The sequence below is a fragment of the Mus caroli genome, unplaced genomic scaffold, assembly GCF_978045245.1.
Source record: "Mus caroli unplaced genomic scaffold, Mus_caroli_1 scaffold_6, whole genome shotgun sequence".
Lineage (NCBI taxonomy): Eukaryota > Metazoa > Chordata > Mammalia > Rodentia > Muridae > Mus > Mus caroli.
The window spans coordinates 21,816,306-21,833,914 of NW_028227261.1; the positions used below are offsets into that span (position 1 = coordinate 21,816,306).

The window sequence follows — 17,609 nt, forward strand, 5'->3', positions numbered from 1 at the left end:
GAAATGTAATTGAGGAAAATACGTAATAAAAAAAGATATTAAAAAAAAATAATTGTTTAAGCCAGGTATAGTGGTCCACACCCTTAATTCCAGCACTCAGGAGCCAGAGGCAGGCAGAACTCTGAGTTCAAGGGCAACCTGGATTACAGACAGAGTTCTGGGATAGCCAGGGCTACACAGAGAAACCCTCAAAACATAAAAATAAAAATAAAGCCGGGCGTGGTGGCTCAGGCCTTTAATCCCAGCACTCGGGAGGCAGAGGCAGGTGGATTTCTGAGTTCGAGGCCAGCCTGGTCTACAGAGTGAGTTCCAGGACAGCCATAGCTATACAGAGAAACCCTGTTTCGAAAAACAAACAAACAAACAAACAAATAATAATAATAAAAATAAGGGGCTGGTGAGATGGCTCAGTGAGTAAGAGCACCCGACTGCTCTTCTGAAGGTCCAGAGTTCAAATCCCAGCAACCACATGGTGGCTCACAACCATCCGTAACGAGATCTGGCGCCCTCTTCTGGAGAGTAGAAGACAGCTACAGTGTACTTACATGTAATAAATAAATCTTTAAAAAAAAAATAATAATAATAAAAATAAAAATAATGTCAAGCTGACCATTGTGGAAGTTTGTTATCTCAGCACTCTGGAAGCAGATACAGATCGATCCCTGGGGCTCACTGGCCGGCCAGCCTAGTCTCCTTAGCTAGTTCCAGACCAAATAAGAGATCTATCTTCCTGCTCTGGAAACAGAGGCACATTCTCAGAAGCGAGTCCTTGGGTGTTCTAGCCAGCCACCATGCTGGTCTCAGGAAAAGACCCACAGCAATGATTTCCAGTCAGTGGTCTGGGGGCTTGGGTGTGGCGATGGAAGAGATCCAGAGATGAACCAGCCACAAAGCCTTCCCTCTTCCCTCAGAGCGATTTTACTCCTCCACTCATAAACACACGTTTGAATGGTTGGATATTAGAAAATTAAACCTTTAATTACATAAGCTGTTTTCAAAATAATCACGTACAGAGTGGAGATTTCCCAGAGATGCTGGGGTTGGCAGATGACCACAGACGCAGATCAACCTCCACCATTCCAGCAAATGCTCTGCTGGCATAAGGGGAAACTGCTCTCTGTCCTCAGAGGTAGAACAAAGGCCCCGTGGTCGTGGCACGGTGGACATCAGCTCTGTTGGCAGGCAGACTCACCCAGGGCCATCCCAAGCAAGAGCTTAGGCACAGCTCTGGGGAGCTGGCCCAGGCCCGGCAGCTCTAGCCCTTTCCGTCAGGGACAGGGACCTCTGTGATGCCAGCTCATTTGCTCTCATTCCATCTCCTCATCCAGGAATCATCGTGTACACCCAAAGCCCACCGTTCTGGTTCAGGCGAACGAGGGTCTCAGAGCTTGCAGGTGGCCTGTGCCACTTTGGAACTGGTTTTTCTGTTAAGGGCTTGACAGATGAAGTCCCCGGCTTCTAGAAGTTTCTGGAGGTTCACACCCTTGAAGAAGTAAGGAAATAAAGTGAGGCAAACAGACTAGACAGCTGTGACATGGAAAGGGGAAGGTGACAGCAAACAGGCCCCTCCTGCAACAGTTGTGACCACTGTCTGGGGCTGTCTCCAGCAGGCGGTTGTGGGAGGGACCTTATTAGTGGTGTCCCATCTCCATGTTCAGGGTCCAGCCTGTCCCATAGGAACTGTTCATTCATTGGCCTTTGTGTCTCTTTCCCTGTGCTGAAACTGTCCCCAGACCATCGCTAATGCTAGAGAAGGTCTCACCTACTCGATCACTCCTTCACCCAACTCGACTGTAACAGCAAGTCCTATCTGCTAGCCGGCCATTACTGAGTGCCAAGCACGCTACAGTTTTCTTCCTATGCTACAGATTGCTCCAGGGCCTCACCACTGACCTATGCTTCTGGCCGTGCGTTTTCTTAATCCTGTGACAGTGGAGAGCACACACACCGTTGTTACTCGGGTTTACAGAGATGAAATACTTGGAAGTCGAGCAGCCGGGGTGGAAGAGATCTGGGCTTTCAACCATCAGACCTCAAAGCTGAGATGCAGTGTGACCTCTGTGCCACCACTGAGGTCCCACAGAGTCCAGTGGAGCCCTGTGCAGCTAATTTCACAGTGTGCCCTTGTTTCATAGAGAAAACAGTCTGGGGGAAGTGACTCACTGCAGGTCACAAAGCTGCCCCCCCTCTTAGGGCTCCTACCATAGACACTTTCTGGGGGGCCTCCTGCAACTGAAGTGTGGATGTCACCCTGGGATCTTGGCCTCCTATGCCCATGATCATATCCAAGCAGACCAACGTCTCTTCTGCCACGCTGTTTCCTCTGCCAGAGACCTCTCTCTTTATTCTCTTTTTTGGTTGGCTCATTCTCACCCTCGGGGTCTTAATCTCCTCCCTCTAAGGCCACCAACAGAGCCTCTCCTGCTCAGGCCCTTGTCTACTGGTTATTAATACACACACCCCAGGCTGCTCTGTCAGGACTTCAAACCTCACAAGGGCTCCTACTCCAGATTGCTCACTCTCAACTCTCCTAGATAACTCTCAGAAACAGAAGGCTTCCACAAGCCCTGCTTAAGCTCCACCAACCCTAAGCATGCATGCCCATGGTCTCTAGGTAAGCCCTGGGTAGTTGAGGGATGCCCACCACCAGGGGGCAGGCTAGCTTACCGTGTGAATCCCTAAGCCAGTCAGCATGTAGACCAGGTCCTCGGTAGCCAAGTTCCCTGATGCCCCTTTTGCATAGGGACAGCCTCCAAGTCCTGCCACAGAGGAGTCCACAACGCTCACACCCATCTGAAAACATAAAGACGGTGAACGGCGGCTGTTGCCAGGGCCTGGAGCCTGGGGAGCCTCCTCCTACACCTCCTGCCCCGATGTCAGAGGAACCCACTGAGGGACAGAGCTGCTCTCCCTGGAACACAGTCTCCTCTGTGGCACTGCTCTCCCTGCTGGAGGACTTCCTCTACCCCTTTATGGTCGGCCCCTGCCTCCATTTCACCCTTTGGGGCTCTCCTCAGAGAGGCTCCTCCGGGCCACCAGTCTAGCCCCCCCCAGTCCCAGAGTGGTAGATACTAGGTACAGCTCTTTTGGGGGGTTTTATTTTGAATAGTGTCAAAGAAATGAGAGGTTGGAGAATTCTCAGAAGGATTTGTAATGGGCCAGCAAGATGGCTCAGAGGGTAAAGGTGCTTGCCCCCAAACCCGATAACATGAGTTTAATCCCCAGGCCTCACATGGTAGAAGGACCAACGCTAAGTCTCAGTTACGTTCTGTGGGAAAGCTACTCCCTTAACCTGTGTGTGCCGCCATCCGTGGCCTCATAGACATCCGCCTCAATACTTTAATAAATACATGAAATGGCACTTCCCTGCCCCACGCCCTCTGGGAATAGGGGCACACAGCTTTCATTACCTGCAGGGCCACCAAGGTGTTGGCTAGAGCTTGACCATAAGTATCATGGCAGTGGACAGCCAATGCAGCCACAGGCACTTCATGCATGACAGCAGTCAGCATGTCTTTCATGAGTCCTGGGGTGCCTACGCCTATGGTGTCCCCAAGGGAGATCTCATAGCAGCCCATTGAGTACAACTTCTTGGCAACCTGGAGAAGTAAGCAGATACTTAATAGAGGAGCCCAGAGCCACCAGCATGTGACACTGGGACTCAGAAGCAGGGACTCTGCCCATCAGAGGCGCTGTGTTCCTCTTGGACTCTACCCCGACAGTTTCAGTGGAAGGGACCAGCATTACCCAGTAGCTGCGAGACCGAGTTCCAGAACCAGCCAGCACCTCCAGCAGCCCCAGCCCCAGCCCATTTCCTTCCTCCCCATGCTGACTGGAATCAGCAGCCCTTCCTCCAGAGGGAGGTGGATCTGTGATCTGTAGGTCTAAGGTACTAGTCTGATACTTCAGGAAACACAGAGGCTATGTAACTCTTTGGAAACTCGTTTGCAATTGGCTGGCTCACTGCAAATGCTAAACTGCCAACTGCTCCCTCATCCCCATGCCTGGCCTGAATGACAGAGATGACCATCCTGTAAATGACCAGGTGATGTACCACCCTCCACCCCTACCCATGTGCCTATCAGGTGACAGTAATGGCAGGGCCCTGGGACCATGTTCCAGTCCGCACTCTGCTGCTCACTGGCTACCTGCTTTGGGAGGTATAGCTTCTGTGAGCTTCAATTTCTGCTTCTAGAGACTGGTGATGGGCTATAGGGTGGTAGCCATGGGGGTGGGGTGCACAGACCAGGGCACAGCAGCCACCGGCCATTCCTCTAACTGGATGCCACATGGTACTGGGGAGAAAGAAAAAGGACTCCATGGGATACAATGGGCTGAGACCCAATCTGCCATCTGTACCCAGGGTGGCGAGTGACCTGCTTCCTCGACTATAAATGGAAGAGCAGCATTAAGTCAGCAGCGGGGTTTTCTGGATAAAATGGCTCAAGTTCCTCACACCCAGTCCCTATGTTGGGTCTTCCTCCGTGGAGCCCTGGTTGCTAGTCAAGAGGATGGGTGCGCTCTCTAACCTACTCCAGGGGAGCTGGGGTTCCTGGGGAATACCACACTGGAGATGACGCCTTAGCTGGTGAGACTGGAAGCTGGGCTGGGGCTTTCAGGTGGGCTAGAGACCTGCCACGAGGTGGCCTGTGGGGCAGCCGGGCTGGGCTCGCAGTATATGAGTGAGAGTGTGTTCTTCTGGGAAAGGGAGGGGAGCTGCGCCTGCAGGGTGGCAAGGAAGTCACCCTCACAAGACCTGGCCCCACTGCACACACCTCAGCAACTTTAGCCGGGGAGACCTTCCCCTCGTAGGGGCATCCGAGGGCACAGGAGACATACCTGTGGAAAAGGGGGAGGAACGCATCAGGGTCCCCATTGCCCATAGAAGGGCTGGTGACCATCTGACACACATCCCTGGTGAGCCCACAGTAAACATGAAGCGGAGCAGGAGACCCAGTGCTGGGTGAAAGGTCGGCTCTGCGTGGGGAAAAGGCTCTTTGCCCTACTTCTGGGCAGAAGCAGAGAGGACCGGCAGGGAAGGCGGGGCTTAGAGGCCACTAGAGCGGAAGCAGGGCTGCAGGTGGCTGAGAATTCCCAAGAGGTACAAGGAAGCAGACTGGAGCGGAGTGTCTGGAGGGGGAGCCCCGTTTGCTTGGGGTGGGGGCGGGGGAACAGTATTCAGGTCAGTAATGCCAGCGTGAACACACAGGCTCCAGGGCCCGATGCCTCACCCGCTCTGATATTTACTGAGATGAAGAGGATGTGCCAGGCACTGGGCACAGAGCAGTGGGAGGAGCCTAACCTGCAGGAGCTCATTCAAGTCAGGAAGATGGTAAATATGACCTCAGTCAGGTTAGGAGGGGAGAGAATTCCAGAAAGAGATGAGCTGTGAAGGAAGCAGTGGGGGATGGGAAGTTGTGGGGGGAGGCAGAGACGGCCAGCATGGCAAGAGTTAGCGAGGCAGACCTCCCTGAGGGCATGGGGAGTTCAGAGGGGAAGATCTTCCAAAGGTGTGTTCCAGTCAGGGCCAGGGTCTGGCATGCTCAGGACAGAGCAAAGGCCTGGGGACAGTCGGGGCAAGGAAGTATGACATGAGGCAGGAGGGGCTCCCAGACTGACTGTGACAATCATGTAGAGTCTGCTGTCACCACCTGTTGGCACTGGGGCAGCTTTAGTTATGCTGAGGGTGAAAATTCAAGCCTACAATCCTAGCCCTTGGAAGGCGGAGGCAGGAGGATTGCCAACTTCCATTACAAAATGAGTTCCTAGTCAACATGAACCTAAAGAATGAAATGGTACCCAGGCAGTGGTCAGGAGGCAGAGACAGATGGATCTGTGAGTTCCAGGCCAGCCTGGTCTACAGAGTGTGTTCTAGGATAGCCAGGGCTACACAGAGGCAACCAGTCTCAACAAACAAACAACACAAACCCAACCAAACAAAAAGCCCTAAACAAAATGCCTCATGGAAACAAAAATTCTATATATTAAAAAATGGGGGCTGGTGAAATGGCTCAGTGGTTAAGAGCGCCGACTGCTCTTCTGAAGGTCCAGAGTTCAAATCCCAGCAACCACATGGTGGCTCACAACCATCCGTGATGAAATCTGATGCCCTCTTCTGGAGTGTCTGAGGACAGCTACAGTGTACTTACATATAATAAATAAATCTTTAAAAAAAAAAATGGAGCCGGGCGTGGTGGCACACACCTTTAGTGCCAGCACCTGGGAGGCAAACGCAAAGGCAGGTGGATCTCTGTGAGTTCCAGGCCAGCCAGGGTTACAGAGAAAGACCCTGCCTCAATAGATAGATAAATAACCTTAAAAAATAAAATAAAGGGGCTGGAGAGATGGTTCAGAGGTTAAGAGCACTGACTGTTCTTCCAAAGGTCCTGAGTTCAATTCCCAGCAACCACATGGTGGCTCACAACCATCTGTAATGGGATCTGATGTCCTATTCTGGTGTGTCTGAAGACAGCTATAGTATACTTATGTATAATAATAAATAAATCTTTAAAATAAAAAAATAAATAAAAAGAGATTCAGTAAATGTTTGCTGGATCCACATTTCCACAACCTCCGTGTGCGTTCCACCTGCATTTTCCTGTTTTGTTCTTTCTCCCAACATTGCTAAGCAAGGAAAGGTGGTACAGGGGCACACCTCTGATCCTAGCAGTCAGGGCACAGAGGCTGGCGGATCTCTGTGAGGTCCAGGATAGCTGGCTACATAGATACATAGTGATACCCTGTCTGGGGAGGGGGCGTGGGGAATTTACCAAGTCCGAGTACAGGCCTGGGAGCTGGGGCACAGGTTGGAGAACCAGCTTCCCCGTCCTCCACCTGCTCATCAGGTCTCTGTGCCGTCCTTTGATGGGGGAGCATCACCCAGGGATGTGGGAAGTGGGCCTCCCCCAGGCCAGAGCACAGCCAGCCTGGTAAGGGAGGCTGAGGAGCTAAACAGCTTAGTGTTTCAGGGCATCAGAAGCCTTTGGCCCCCAAGGAGGGGCGCTGTCTCCTGCTGAGAGACAAAGAAAAGCAAGAGGAGCTGATGTGCAAGGAGGGCCCTGCAGGAGCTGAGAGGCAGAACAGAGGGAAGCACTGTGCTGTGGGGAGCGAGTGCAAAGGCCCTGGGACAGGGGCAGAGGGAGAGGCAGGGGCAGGGGCAGAGGCAAAGGCAGAGGGAGAGACAGGGGCAGAGGCAGAGGGAGAGGCAGGGGCAGAGGGAGAGGCAGGGGCAGAGGCAGACGGAGAGGCAGGGGCAAAGGCAGAGGGAGAAGAATGGGCAGGGACAGAGGCAGAGGGAGAGAACACTGCAGAGGGCAGGGGTGCCGCACACAGAGCCCTGAAAATCACAGTGAAAGCGGTCACTCAGCGTGGACATAGCTCAGTGGTAGCGGACTCACGTGTTACAAAACCTCATCGGGACTGGGCTTCATGCCCAACACGTCACTCTGCTGTTTGTCTGTCTGTGCTTGTTTGTTTTGAGACATGTTTAAAGCCACAGGCTACCAGTTCCCATGCTGCCAGGCCTGGCTTCCCAGCAGGGTTGGGCATGGTGGCACACAACATTCCAGACTTAAGGCAGGGTCAGCTGCCTTAAGCTGACCTACACTTGGTCAGTCAACACTGTATGTCTGAGAGAAAGCCTGGCTCATCTGACCACATGCACTTGGAGAATGGTTCCCAGGAGCAGAGCTTGGGACACCCAGCCCGAGGGAGAGAGACCGACCGGGCGGTGGGGGAATTGGCTCCACTCTACAAGGGCCCGGAGAAAGGGGCTCACTCACCCTCTCACAGGGATGCTGGCGGCCTGGGCGGCCTGCATGACTCCAGCAAAGCGCTGGAAACTCTCCTCTATAGAGCAGTTCACGTTCTTCCGGGTGAAGAGCTCAGACGCAGCACCGAAGATGCTCACTTCCTTGGCACCCGCAGCTACCTGCCAATACCCAGTGAATACCTTTAGCACTTTGCTCCTGGAGAAAGCGGTCACTGGCAAAAATACTTTTTTATGGCAAGTTTTACAGTTTTATAAGTTTCATAGGCTGAACATACATACATACGTACATACATACACACACATATACATATATACACTTTAGGAAATAAGGTGGGGCAGGCAAGATGGCTCAGCAGGCAAAAGGTATATGCCATCAAGCCTGATGATATGAGTTCAATTCCCCAGGATCCACATGGTAGGAAGGAGAGAATCAAATCACACAAGTAAATAAATTAAATAATAATAAACATGTGGACGTCCCAGTCCCTAGTTCCCCAGACCATGTTACCTACTTGGGAACAGGGTCATTGAAATGTAGCTGGATAAATTAGACCATACCAGGGCAGAGTATCCCTAACCCAGAATGACTGGTATCCTTCAAAGATGGCTGTGTGAAGGTGTGAAGTACTGAGCCATGAAAGGCCACGTGAAGTGGAGGCAGGCACTGGAGTGAGGCACGTACAAACCCAGCAATGCCAAGACTAACCGCGCATCCCTAGTTACTACAGGATACGTGGCTCTCTGGAGGCCTCAGACGCAGCCAACACTCCTGACCTCCGGAACGTGAGGCAGCAGAGCAATTCTGTGATGGCTTGCACTACTTTCTCAAGCAGCCCTCGGAACTGCTTATACCTCAAAACAGAGCTGGGTGGGTGGCGGTGCACACCTTCCATCCCAGCACTCAGGAGGCAGAGGCAGGTGGATGCCCGTGAGTCCGAGGCCAGCCTGGTCTACAGAGGGAGTTCTAGCACAGCCAGGGCTACACAGAGAAACCTTGTCTCAAAAATAAATAAATAAATAAAAATAAATAAATAAATAAATAAACCCAAAAAACCAACAACCAAAACAAAAACAAGGCTGGAGAGTAGCGCTGGGCTGGAGCGTTCCCCTTGTGAGCATGAGGCAGCCCATCTGAGATACCAGACACCCATCAAGTCTGGCGTCCTCCAGGGAAATCCACCACTGCCACTGTCAACCTGAGGTGGGGGGGTCACTCATGAAATAAGTTTATGTCAAATCACACCATCAACCTCTCCAGAAGCTGCTAACTACTGTCCCCACACGGCTGCTAACTACTGTCTGCAATTCCAGTTCCAAGGATCTTATGCCCTATTGTGGTCTCTGCAGGTACTGCATGCACAGGGCACAAACAAAACAACACAACAACAAAAACCACTATAGTACACATAAAGTAAAAACTAAAACAACAACAACAAAACCAAAGTGGGTGATCCCAGACCTCGGTGGTTTTCTATCAGGCCTTGTCTCTCAGCTATGACTAAACATTGATTATGGGAGCATCGACTCAGTGGTAAAGTGCTGCTATCATTCATGGCTCAGAGGCAGAACTGACTGAGGTTAAGCAATTCATTAAGACAACAGAGGAGTGAGTGACAGGGCTGAACTTCCCGCCCCACCCCACCCCAAACCCTCCAGCCCCACCCCCAGCCCCAGTCTGATGATATTCAGCCCCACAGGTGGCAGGCTGTTCAGAGGGACATCCCAGGACAAGGCAGGGACTGGTCTCTCTCAGGGGCCTTGCAAGTCAACCTCTTACCGCTTCCTCAAAGCCTTTCATGTTTGGAGTCAGGACTGGGTAGTTGATGCCAGGAAACTTCTGAATGCCCTTCAAGACGTCAGAGTGGTCAGCCATCTGGGAGCCGAAGAAGCCAAGACCTCAGCAGGAGAAAAAACCTCCTCACTACTGAATTTTTTGTCTCCAATACTTTTCTTATCTGCCTGACCAGGGAGGGGTCAGAGGAAACCCTGGTCAGCGTGATCTTGGCAGCTCCTGTGTCAGTACTGCCACCTCTGAGGTACCTGCAGTCACAAGCCACTTACCGAGAACCTTCTCTGGTGGGGCCCTGGGCGCCACTCCCTCTGCATTGCCTGGTGCTATCAGGGGATTGTTTGCTAGGAAGCAGCAATTCTGTGATGGTTTGTATATGCTTGGCCCAGGGAGTGGCGCTGTTAGAAGGTGTGGCCCTGTTGGAATAGGTGTGTCACCGTGGGTGTGGTCTATAAGGACAGTTCTAGCTGCCTGGAAGTCAATATTCTGTTAGCAGCCTTCAGATGAAGATGTAGAACTCTCAGCTCCTCCTGCACCATGCCTGCCTGGATGCTGCCATGTTCCTGCCTTGATGATAATGAACTGACCCTCTGAACCTGTAAGCCAGCCCCAATTAAATGTTGTCCTTTATAAGAGTTGCCTTGGGCCAGGCTGTGGTGCTGCACACCTTTAATCCCAGCACTTGGGAGGCAGAGGCAGGCGGATTTCTGGGTTCGAGGCCAGCCTGGTCTACAAAGTGAGTTCCAGGATAGCCAGGGCTATACAGAGAAACCTTGTCTCGAAAAACCAAAAAAGAAAGAAAAAAAAAAAAAAAAGAGTTGCCTTGGTCATGGTGTCTGTTCACAGCAGTAAAACCCTAACTAAGACAAATTTTCGCTCTCCCCTTTACAAACACAGATAGTGCAGATCACCAGCATCCTATATTCTCAGAGCTAGGAGAGACCTCAGAGGCCACCTCTAACTGAAGAGGGCAAAGGCCTCACTAAGCAAGGGCTCCAGTAAGCCAGGTCAGAGCCCAGACTGAATCAAAGCCCCTGGTTCCCAGGTCGAGTTCATCCCCTGCTACCCAGTGCTCAGATTCACCTGAGAGCCCTCAAGCCAGGGACATGGAAAGCTACGCTTCCAGAGGCTACGAGAGCAAATGGGACACTTCCCTCCCTCCCTCCCACCTGGAACAGGCTTCTCCCGCAGCCTGGCCTCACCTGCGGCACCCACTTGGGAGAGACAAAGCTGGTGGCCTCGATCACGGGGAGCCCTGCTTCGGAAAGCATGTCGATCAGCCTGATCTTCACTGGGGTGGGTACAATACTCTGTGGTAGACAGAAACCCAGAAAAGGAAGTCAGCCACACTGGTAAGGAAAGGCGGCCGAGGTCGCTGGCCAGCGCCTCAGCCCAAGCCTTGGCTCCTCACTGACTTCAGCCACTAACGCGAGCTTACACGTGATCTCCAAGCTCTACCACCCATGTCTCCTGGCACAGAAGCCTGCTCACCTGAGGCGTTCATATTTACACGGAAGCCCCCTTTTCTCCCTATGCAGACATGTCCATAGTTCAGTGTGTTAGTCTAGGACCCCATCATTAACTGAGAGCAATATGCCTTGGCTGGAGATGAATCACCATGGCTGTCTGCGTGCTGTGGGATGGACCCGCAAGTGCCACACCCTCCCCTTCTCTCTCCTCATAGCTCCTTTCCATTCCTTCCCTACATCTGGTCACTCAGCGCAGCCTCTGGGTTCCTTTCTAATCACCCCGAAGGTCCCAGGTGTGCTAGGGCATGGTTTTCCCCTGTTAACTCGCCCTACGCTGGAAGCATCCTTACTTTCCTGCCCATAAGTCTCCCATGAGGGGCTGGAGCACGAGGACTGGCTCAGCTCATCAGTAAAGAGTCCTTACTGTTTTCACTGTTTTCCAGAGAATCCTTTCTCAGTTCCCAGTACTCACGCTGGGCAACTCACATACGTCCATGAACTCCAACAGCTCCAGGAGACCCAACGCCCCCTACTGGCCTCTGTAGGCACTGCATGCATGTGGCAGATACACACAGGTACACACATACAGACAAAAAATTCAAAATAAACCTTAAGGTAGGTGGTGGTGGTGGTGGCACATGCCTTTAATCCCAGCACTCAGAAGGCAGGGGCAAGTGGATCTCTGTGAATTTGAGACTAGTTTGGTCTACAGAGCGAGTTCCAGGACAGTCAGGGCTACACAGAGAAACCCTGTCTCAAAACAACAATAACACTAATAAATAATAATGATAATGATAATAATAATGCCTTTCATGACTCCTTGGTGCCAGCCAGTTGGATTATGTTACGAGTCTTAATGGTTCTAGGTCGTCTTCGTGAGGCCTTCCTGTCATGCTCCCTGGGACCGGAGTTACAGATAAGTCACCATATAGGTACAGGGAATTGAAGTCTCGTCCTCTGAGCAGGAAGTGCTCTTAACCATTGAGTCATGTCTCCAGTCCCATCGCTAGCCACATTCAAGTGCTCACAAGCCACATATATTCTATACATATATTAAGACTGTGTGAGCCACATCAAGATCACCCTTGGCCACATGAGTGTTGTGCCCACAGGTTTAGAACACCTTAAAAAAAAGATATATTTATTTTATGTATGTGAGTACACAGTTGCTCTCCACCCCTAGAACACTTTTTTTTTTTTTTTTTTGGTTTTTCGAGACAGGGTTTCTCTGTGTAGCCCTGGCTGTCCTGGCACTCACTTTGTAGACCAGGCTGGCCTCGAACTCAGAAATCCGCCTGCCTCTGCCTCCCGAGTGCTGGGATTAAAGGCGTGCGCCACCACGCCCAGCCCTAGAACACTTTTTTAAAGAAAGTTTTATATTCCTTTCTAAGTAAATACTTCTACCTATACATAAGCCTTTTATGTTTCTTCTACATAGGGATAAAACTGAGTATATATTTTGTTTTACAGTCTTGAGCCACTTGATATACTTATTATTATAATATTATTACAATATTATATAATATTAACATCTGTATAATATTCCAGGTTAACAAAGTCCATAATGTATCTGCCCCAACTTCCCTGGAATGCTCAGAACAGAGACGCGAGACATCCTTTCCCCCCTCCTTACCTTTTCATTCTGCAGCCCGTCTCGGGGACCGACTTCCACGATCTTCACCCGCTTTGGCAAAGTGCCCATGGAGGAGGTGCTCACCTGTGGTTTAAATGAGGAAACCCAAGTGTCAGGCGTTAGCATAGGATGACACAGAGAGCGCGGGTCTCCCTTTGCTACCACAGGCAGCTATGGTACCTCACATCTAGGCTCTTTCAATCTTTTTTTTTTTTTTTTTTTTTTAAGATTTATTTATTATATGTAAGTACACTGTAGCTGTCTTCAGACACTCCAGAAGAGGGCGCCAGATCTCATTGCGGATGGTTGTGAGCCACCATGTGGTTGCTGGGATTTGAACTCTGGACCTTCGGAAGAGCAGTCGGGTGCTCTTACCCACTGAGCCATCTCACCAGCCCGGCTCTTTCAATCTTAAGATAAAAAAGCAGACTGCTTTGAACAGGAATAAGCAAGGAAGCTGTGCTCCCAGCTCAGCCGGGTCCTCCTCTGGTCCAGACCCACCTCCCCTGCCCCCCCCCGCCCCCCAGCAGTCATTCAGCAGTCCCCAGACTTCCACACTGTCCTCTCACTCACTCGATCCCATCCTGCCTATGGGTAGCGCGTATGCACATCCGCACGGACACACTGCTGCTCAGCTGGAATCTGACTCACCCCCTCCTCCCCCGTCATCCTGCCTGAGAGGCTCTGCAGAGTTCAGCGCTGGCTGACCTCATCACTCACCCCTACTGTTCCACCCCCTTCCACCCTCTGCCCACGCTTGCTATGCTGCAGCCCAGCAGGCCTGACCTAGATCCCCTCAATCGTTCAGTCAGTCAGAGAGCCTTCCTCCCACCAGCCTCGGCAGAGCTATTCCCCCCCAACACCCCCCCCCTCCCCAGACAGGGTTTCTCTGTGTAGCCCTGGCTGTCCTGGAACTCACTTTGTAGACCAGGCTGGCCTCGAACTCAGAAATCCGCCTGCCTCTGCCTCCCAAGTGCTGGGATTAAAAGCGTGCACCACTACCCAGAAGAGCTATTAACCCACCATCTTGGGTCCTTTGTATTTCTCCAGACTACAATTATTTCCTTCCATATAAGCTCAGGGAGAGGAAGCTCTCTCTACTCCATCTCATCCTGACTGGCTCTGTGCCTGGCAACGCGCTCAGTAATGTTACAGGCACAGGGGATAATGAACAAAGGGCAGAGCTGTCCAGAGGACAGCAGTCACTGAGACCCAGGAGGAGTGAGCCTTAGATTCAGCATCAGGAATGGGATGTGGAGAAAGACTTGGCTATGTTAAGGCTTGTGTAAAGCCTGATTTAAAGCAAATGGCTCACAGGAGGGATAGTGGGTCTGAGAGGACAACCCCAGCAGTTGAAGAAAGCATTTCCCCCAAATTTTAAAGCTTTTAGTTTACTGTTGAGTCTCTCTCAGATCTTCCCCTACTACCTAAAGAAACTTGTGCCAGGCAGTGGTGGTGCGCCTTTAATCCCAGCACTTGAGAGGCAGGGGCAGGCAGATTTCTGAGTTCAAAGTCAGTCTGGTCTACAGAGTGAGTTCCAGGACAGCCAGGACTACACAGAGAAACCCTGCCTTGAAAAACAAAAAACAAACAAACAAACACCTTGCTTAATTATTTATTTATGTGTATGGGTATTCTGCCTGCATTTTGTTTTTTAATTATTTATTATAGGATTACACTGTAGCTATCTTCAGACACTCCAGAAGAGGGGGTCAGATCTCATTACAGATGGTTGTGAGCCACCATATGGTTGCTGGGAATTGAACTCAGGACCTTTGGTAGAACAGTCAGTGCTCTTAACCACTAAGCCATCTCTCCAGCCCTCTGCCTGCATTTTATGACACATGTGTGCATTGCCCTCATAAGAGAACAGCATATCCCTTAAGACTGGAGTCACCGATGGTTGTAAGCCACCAGGTAGGTTGTAGGAGTCAAGACCAGGTCCTGTGGAAGAGCAGCAATCATTTTAAAGCAGCGAGCCATCTCTCCAGCCCTTCCCCCACCCCCAGGTAAACATACTGCAATAGAACAAAGAGAAAGATGGCATGCATGCCAAAGTTCTCCAAGCCCATGAAGACCTTGAGGAAATCTACTGGAGCTCGCTCTTCAGCGCACCTGAAGCAGCTTTGGGTTTTAGCTGGAACAGTTTCTGACAAGCAACTGAATTACAAGAAGTCGGCAGGGGGCTGGAGAGGTGGCTCAGCAGTCAAGAGCACTGGCTGCTCTGCCGGTGGACCTGAGTTCAATTTCCAGCAACCACATAGCAGCTCACCGTTGCCTGTAATTCCGACTCAAGGATCCAACACCCTCACACAGACAGACATACATGCAGGCAAACACCAATACACATAAAATTAAAAATTAATAATGACATTAATTATAATAATAATACAACCCAAGAAGTCGTCAAGTTGAGTGAAAGGTCCATATAACGGCGGCGTCTCCCTCCAACAGATTGTCAGACTAAAAAGATCTAAAACGCCCAGAGGGGCGCGAGTGTCACAGGTCAGGGACTGGATCTGTGCATTGCTCTTCCCAAGGCCCTGAGACATAGCAGAGGCTCAGTAAGCATGCACTGAAGCAAAGCCTGCTTCCAACTTCCTTTTCTGGAACAGAGTGAACTTAGTTCCACTTCCTCCAGCACACAGCTCTAAACACAACAACCCAGCCAGGTGTGGTGGCTTGCGGCCCGCCGCCCTCGGCCCAGCGCTTGGGAGATGGAAGGGCACATGGCCCTTGGTCCGGAGCGTCGGAGATGGAAGCAGGGGGAATCAGAAACTCATGGCTGCTTTCAGCTACACAGCAAACTTGAGGCCAGGCTGAGATATGTGAGAGATTTTTAAAAAGCCCAGGGTCGAAGAGATGACTCCACAGAAGATCTAAGTAGGGTTCTCAAACCCAAGTCAGATAGCTCACCTGGTGGTGCATGCCTTTAATCCCTTTAATCCCAGGACTTGGGAGGCAGAGGCAAGTAGATCTCTGTGAGTTCAAAGCCAGCCTGGTCTACTAATTGAGTCCAGACAGCCAAGCATGAGTAAGCCTGCCTTTAAAAACCAAACCAAACCAAGTGAAATAAAAGTGCCAGCTTGGACTTGTGCCATAAGACTCATGAGGGATCATTTCCTCACACTAGTTTGTAAAAATTATCCCTAGCTGGGCATGGTGGTCCATGCCTGAAAGCCCAGAGTCATGGCAGGCTCGGAGTTTGAGGCTAGCCTGGTCTATGTAGTGAATACCAAAGTTATATAGAAAGAAACTTAGATAGATAGATAGATAGATAGATATTATGACCCACCATGTTACTTAATTCTCATTCGCTCACCCTCTATCCCTCGGGTTTATTTCCTTAACTTCTTACGTTGAAATTTGCCTTTTCATTTGATCCCTGAGCAATCATTGGAAGTGGGTAGACTAAAGATGCAGAAGTGGCTTTCTTTTTTTTCTTTTTCTTTCTTTTTTTTTTTTTTTTCTTTTTTTTTCCCGACACAGGGTTTCACTGTGTAGTCCTGGCTGTCCTGGAATTCACTTTGCAGACCAGGCTGGCCTCGAACTCAGAAATCCGCCTGCCTCTGCCTCAAGTGCTGGGATGAGACTCTCCATTTTACGCATAAGCAAGCTGAGTACACACCTCTGTCACTCAGCCTAGAAAGTGGCAGATCACCCGGACACCAGTTTGCGGTTTAACCAGCACGGCTTTTTGGCCCCCCTTCCTTCAAATAACTGCGCGTGGACAGAACGCCAGGACCAAACAGGCCCAAAGGACAGTTCTGAGGGAATCCCTGTCCGGCCCACGCCATCCAAGTTCTCCCCAGGCGTCCATAAAAGCAACAAGGGCCGAGGAAGGCGGAAGACAGGAATGCTTGTGTTTCCCACACTGAACACTGTTTTCTACTAATGAAGGGCCGGAGAGATCCGAAGCTCAAATAGGGAAAGGAGTCAGGGTCACCGTAAGGGAGGTAGGACGCCCAGGATGGTGTCCCCGGTCTCCACAGTCACAGCGGGTCGATTCTCTTCCCGCCGCCTCAGTTTCCCCGTTTCTTGCAATGGATCTGAGCCAGACCGGCTGGGTCCAGAACTCTCAAATCCTCCCGGCAACAGTCCCTGGAGCGGTCCCGCTCCGCCCGTCACAGCAGCTGACGAGGCCCGCCCGATCCCATGACTGTCACCCGCCTGGGGAGCACTTACAGCCCGGAGGGACGCCAAGCCCACCAGCCTCCGCGGGAAAGCTTTCCTCACTGACGCCATCTTCACCCAGACTCCGGAGGCCAACCCACTGGGCACCACGTGACCGCCGATCCCTCTGTGGGCGTGGTCAGGGCCGGAGGCGGAGCATCGCTCCTCTTGTGAAACTCCCAGTTTGGTTCCACCCCTCAGCCTGTCTGTTTTCCTTTCCTACTCCCCTCTACGTAGCTCTATTCTGATCATGCCCACACCATGATTTTCTGAACAGGTGTCCCATGAAGAGCCATGACACTTGACAGCCCATGTGCAGATCCCAAGATCTTCACCTCTACCTGCTTCCCCCACGTCTTAAATCACACCCGGTTCCAATCCAGGGCCATTTATCTGCCTTCTGAAAGGCTTAGTGTTTCCAGGGCATGTTGTTGGGATTGAAGATGACTGGGAAGCTGGTGGGCCTAGCCGATGGCTCCTTTAGTCTTAAAGGAACAGGGAAGACAAGAAAGCCTAGGTTAGCAAAGGACTGCTATAACTGTGGGCTTCTAGGGGCTGTTTCTGGTGCTCAGGTGACTTGTGAAACCCTGCAGCTGGCCATTAGGAATCATTGTGTCCCTGTGCATACACTGTCTTACTTCCTTCTTGTCTTCCGGTCCTCAGCCTCGAAGTGGGGAAGTCTTCAAATGACTAAACATGCATGTGCATCATGCAGAATGGCGCAGATCCCGCCCCAAAGGTTAAGGTCACAAAGTAGTATAAAGGTTCACTGTG

The 17,609-nt window shown here is 51.2% G+C and overlaps 1 protein-coding gene across 1 annotated transcript; it reads right to left on the reverse strand.

Annotated features, from left to right (window-relative positions):
• Positions 1–957: 957 nt before the first annotated feature.
• On the reverse strand, positions 958–16,950 carry Hmgcl (3-hydroxy-3-methylglutaryl-CoA lyase). The gene is made up of 9 exons (XM_085838844.1): positions 16,848–16,950; positions 12,663–12,746; positions 10,763–10,870; positions 9,549–9,644; positions 7,782–7,930; positions 4,776–4,839; positions 3,411–3,599; positions 2,668–2,793; positions 958–1,483 (listed from the first exon to the last, which is right to left on the reverse strand). The coding sequence occupies exons 1-9, from the start codon at positions 16,905–16,907 to the stop codon at positions 1,382–1,384; spliced, it is 978 nt and encodes a 325-aa protein (XP_085694970.1). The 5' UTR covers positions 16,908–16,950; the 3' UTR covers positions 958–1,381.
• Between the last annotated feature and the right edge of the window lie 659 nt (positions 16,951–17,609).

What these genes read in the sequence shown, in the direction of transcription:
- Hmgcl (XM_085838844.1), bottom strand. Translation starts at nt 16,907, where the DNA reads ATGGCGTCAGTGAGGAAAGCTTTCCCGCGGAGGCTGGTGGGCTTGGCG. An exon ending in ACGGGCTGCAGAATGAAAAG is followed by an intron (nt 10,871 to 12,662) that starts GTAAGGAGGGGG and finishes TGTCTACCACAG; the next exon opens with AGTATTGTACCCACCCCAGT. An exon ending in CTCCCAAGTGGGTGCCGCAG is followed by an intron (nt 9,645 to 10,762) that starts GTGAGGCCAGGC and finishes TTCGGCTCCCAG; the next exon opens with ATGGCTGACCACTCTGACGT.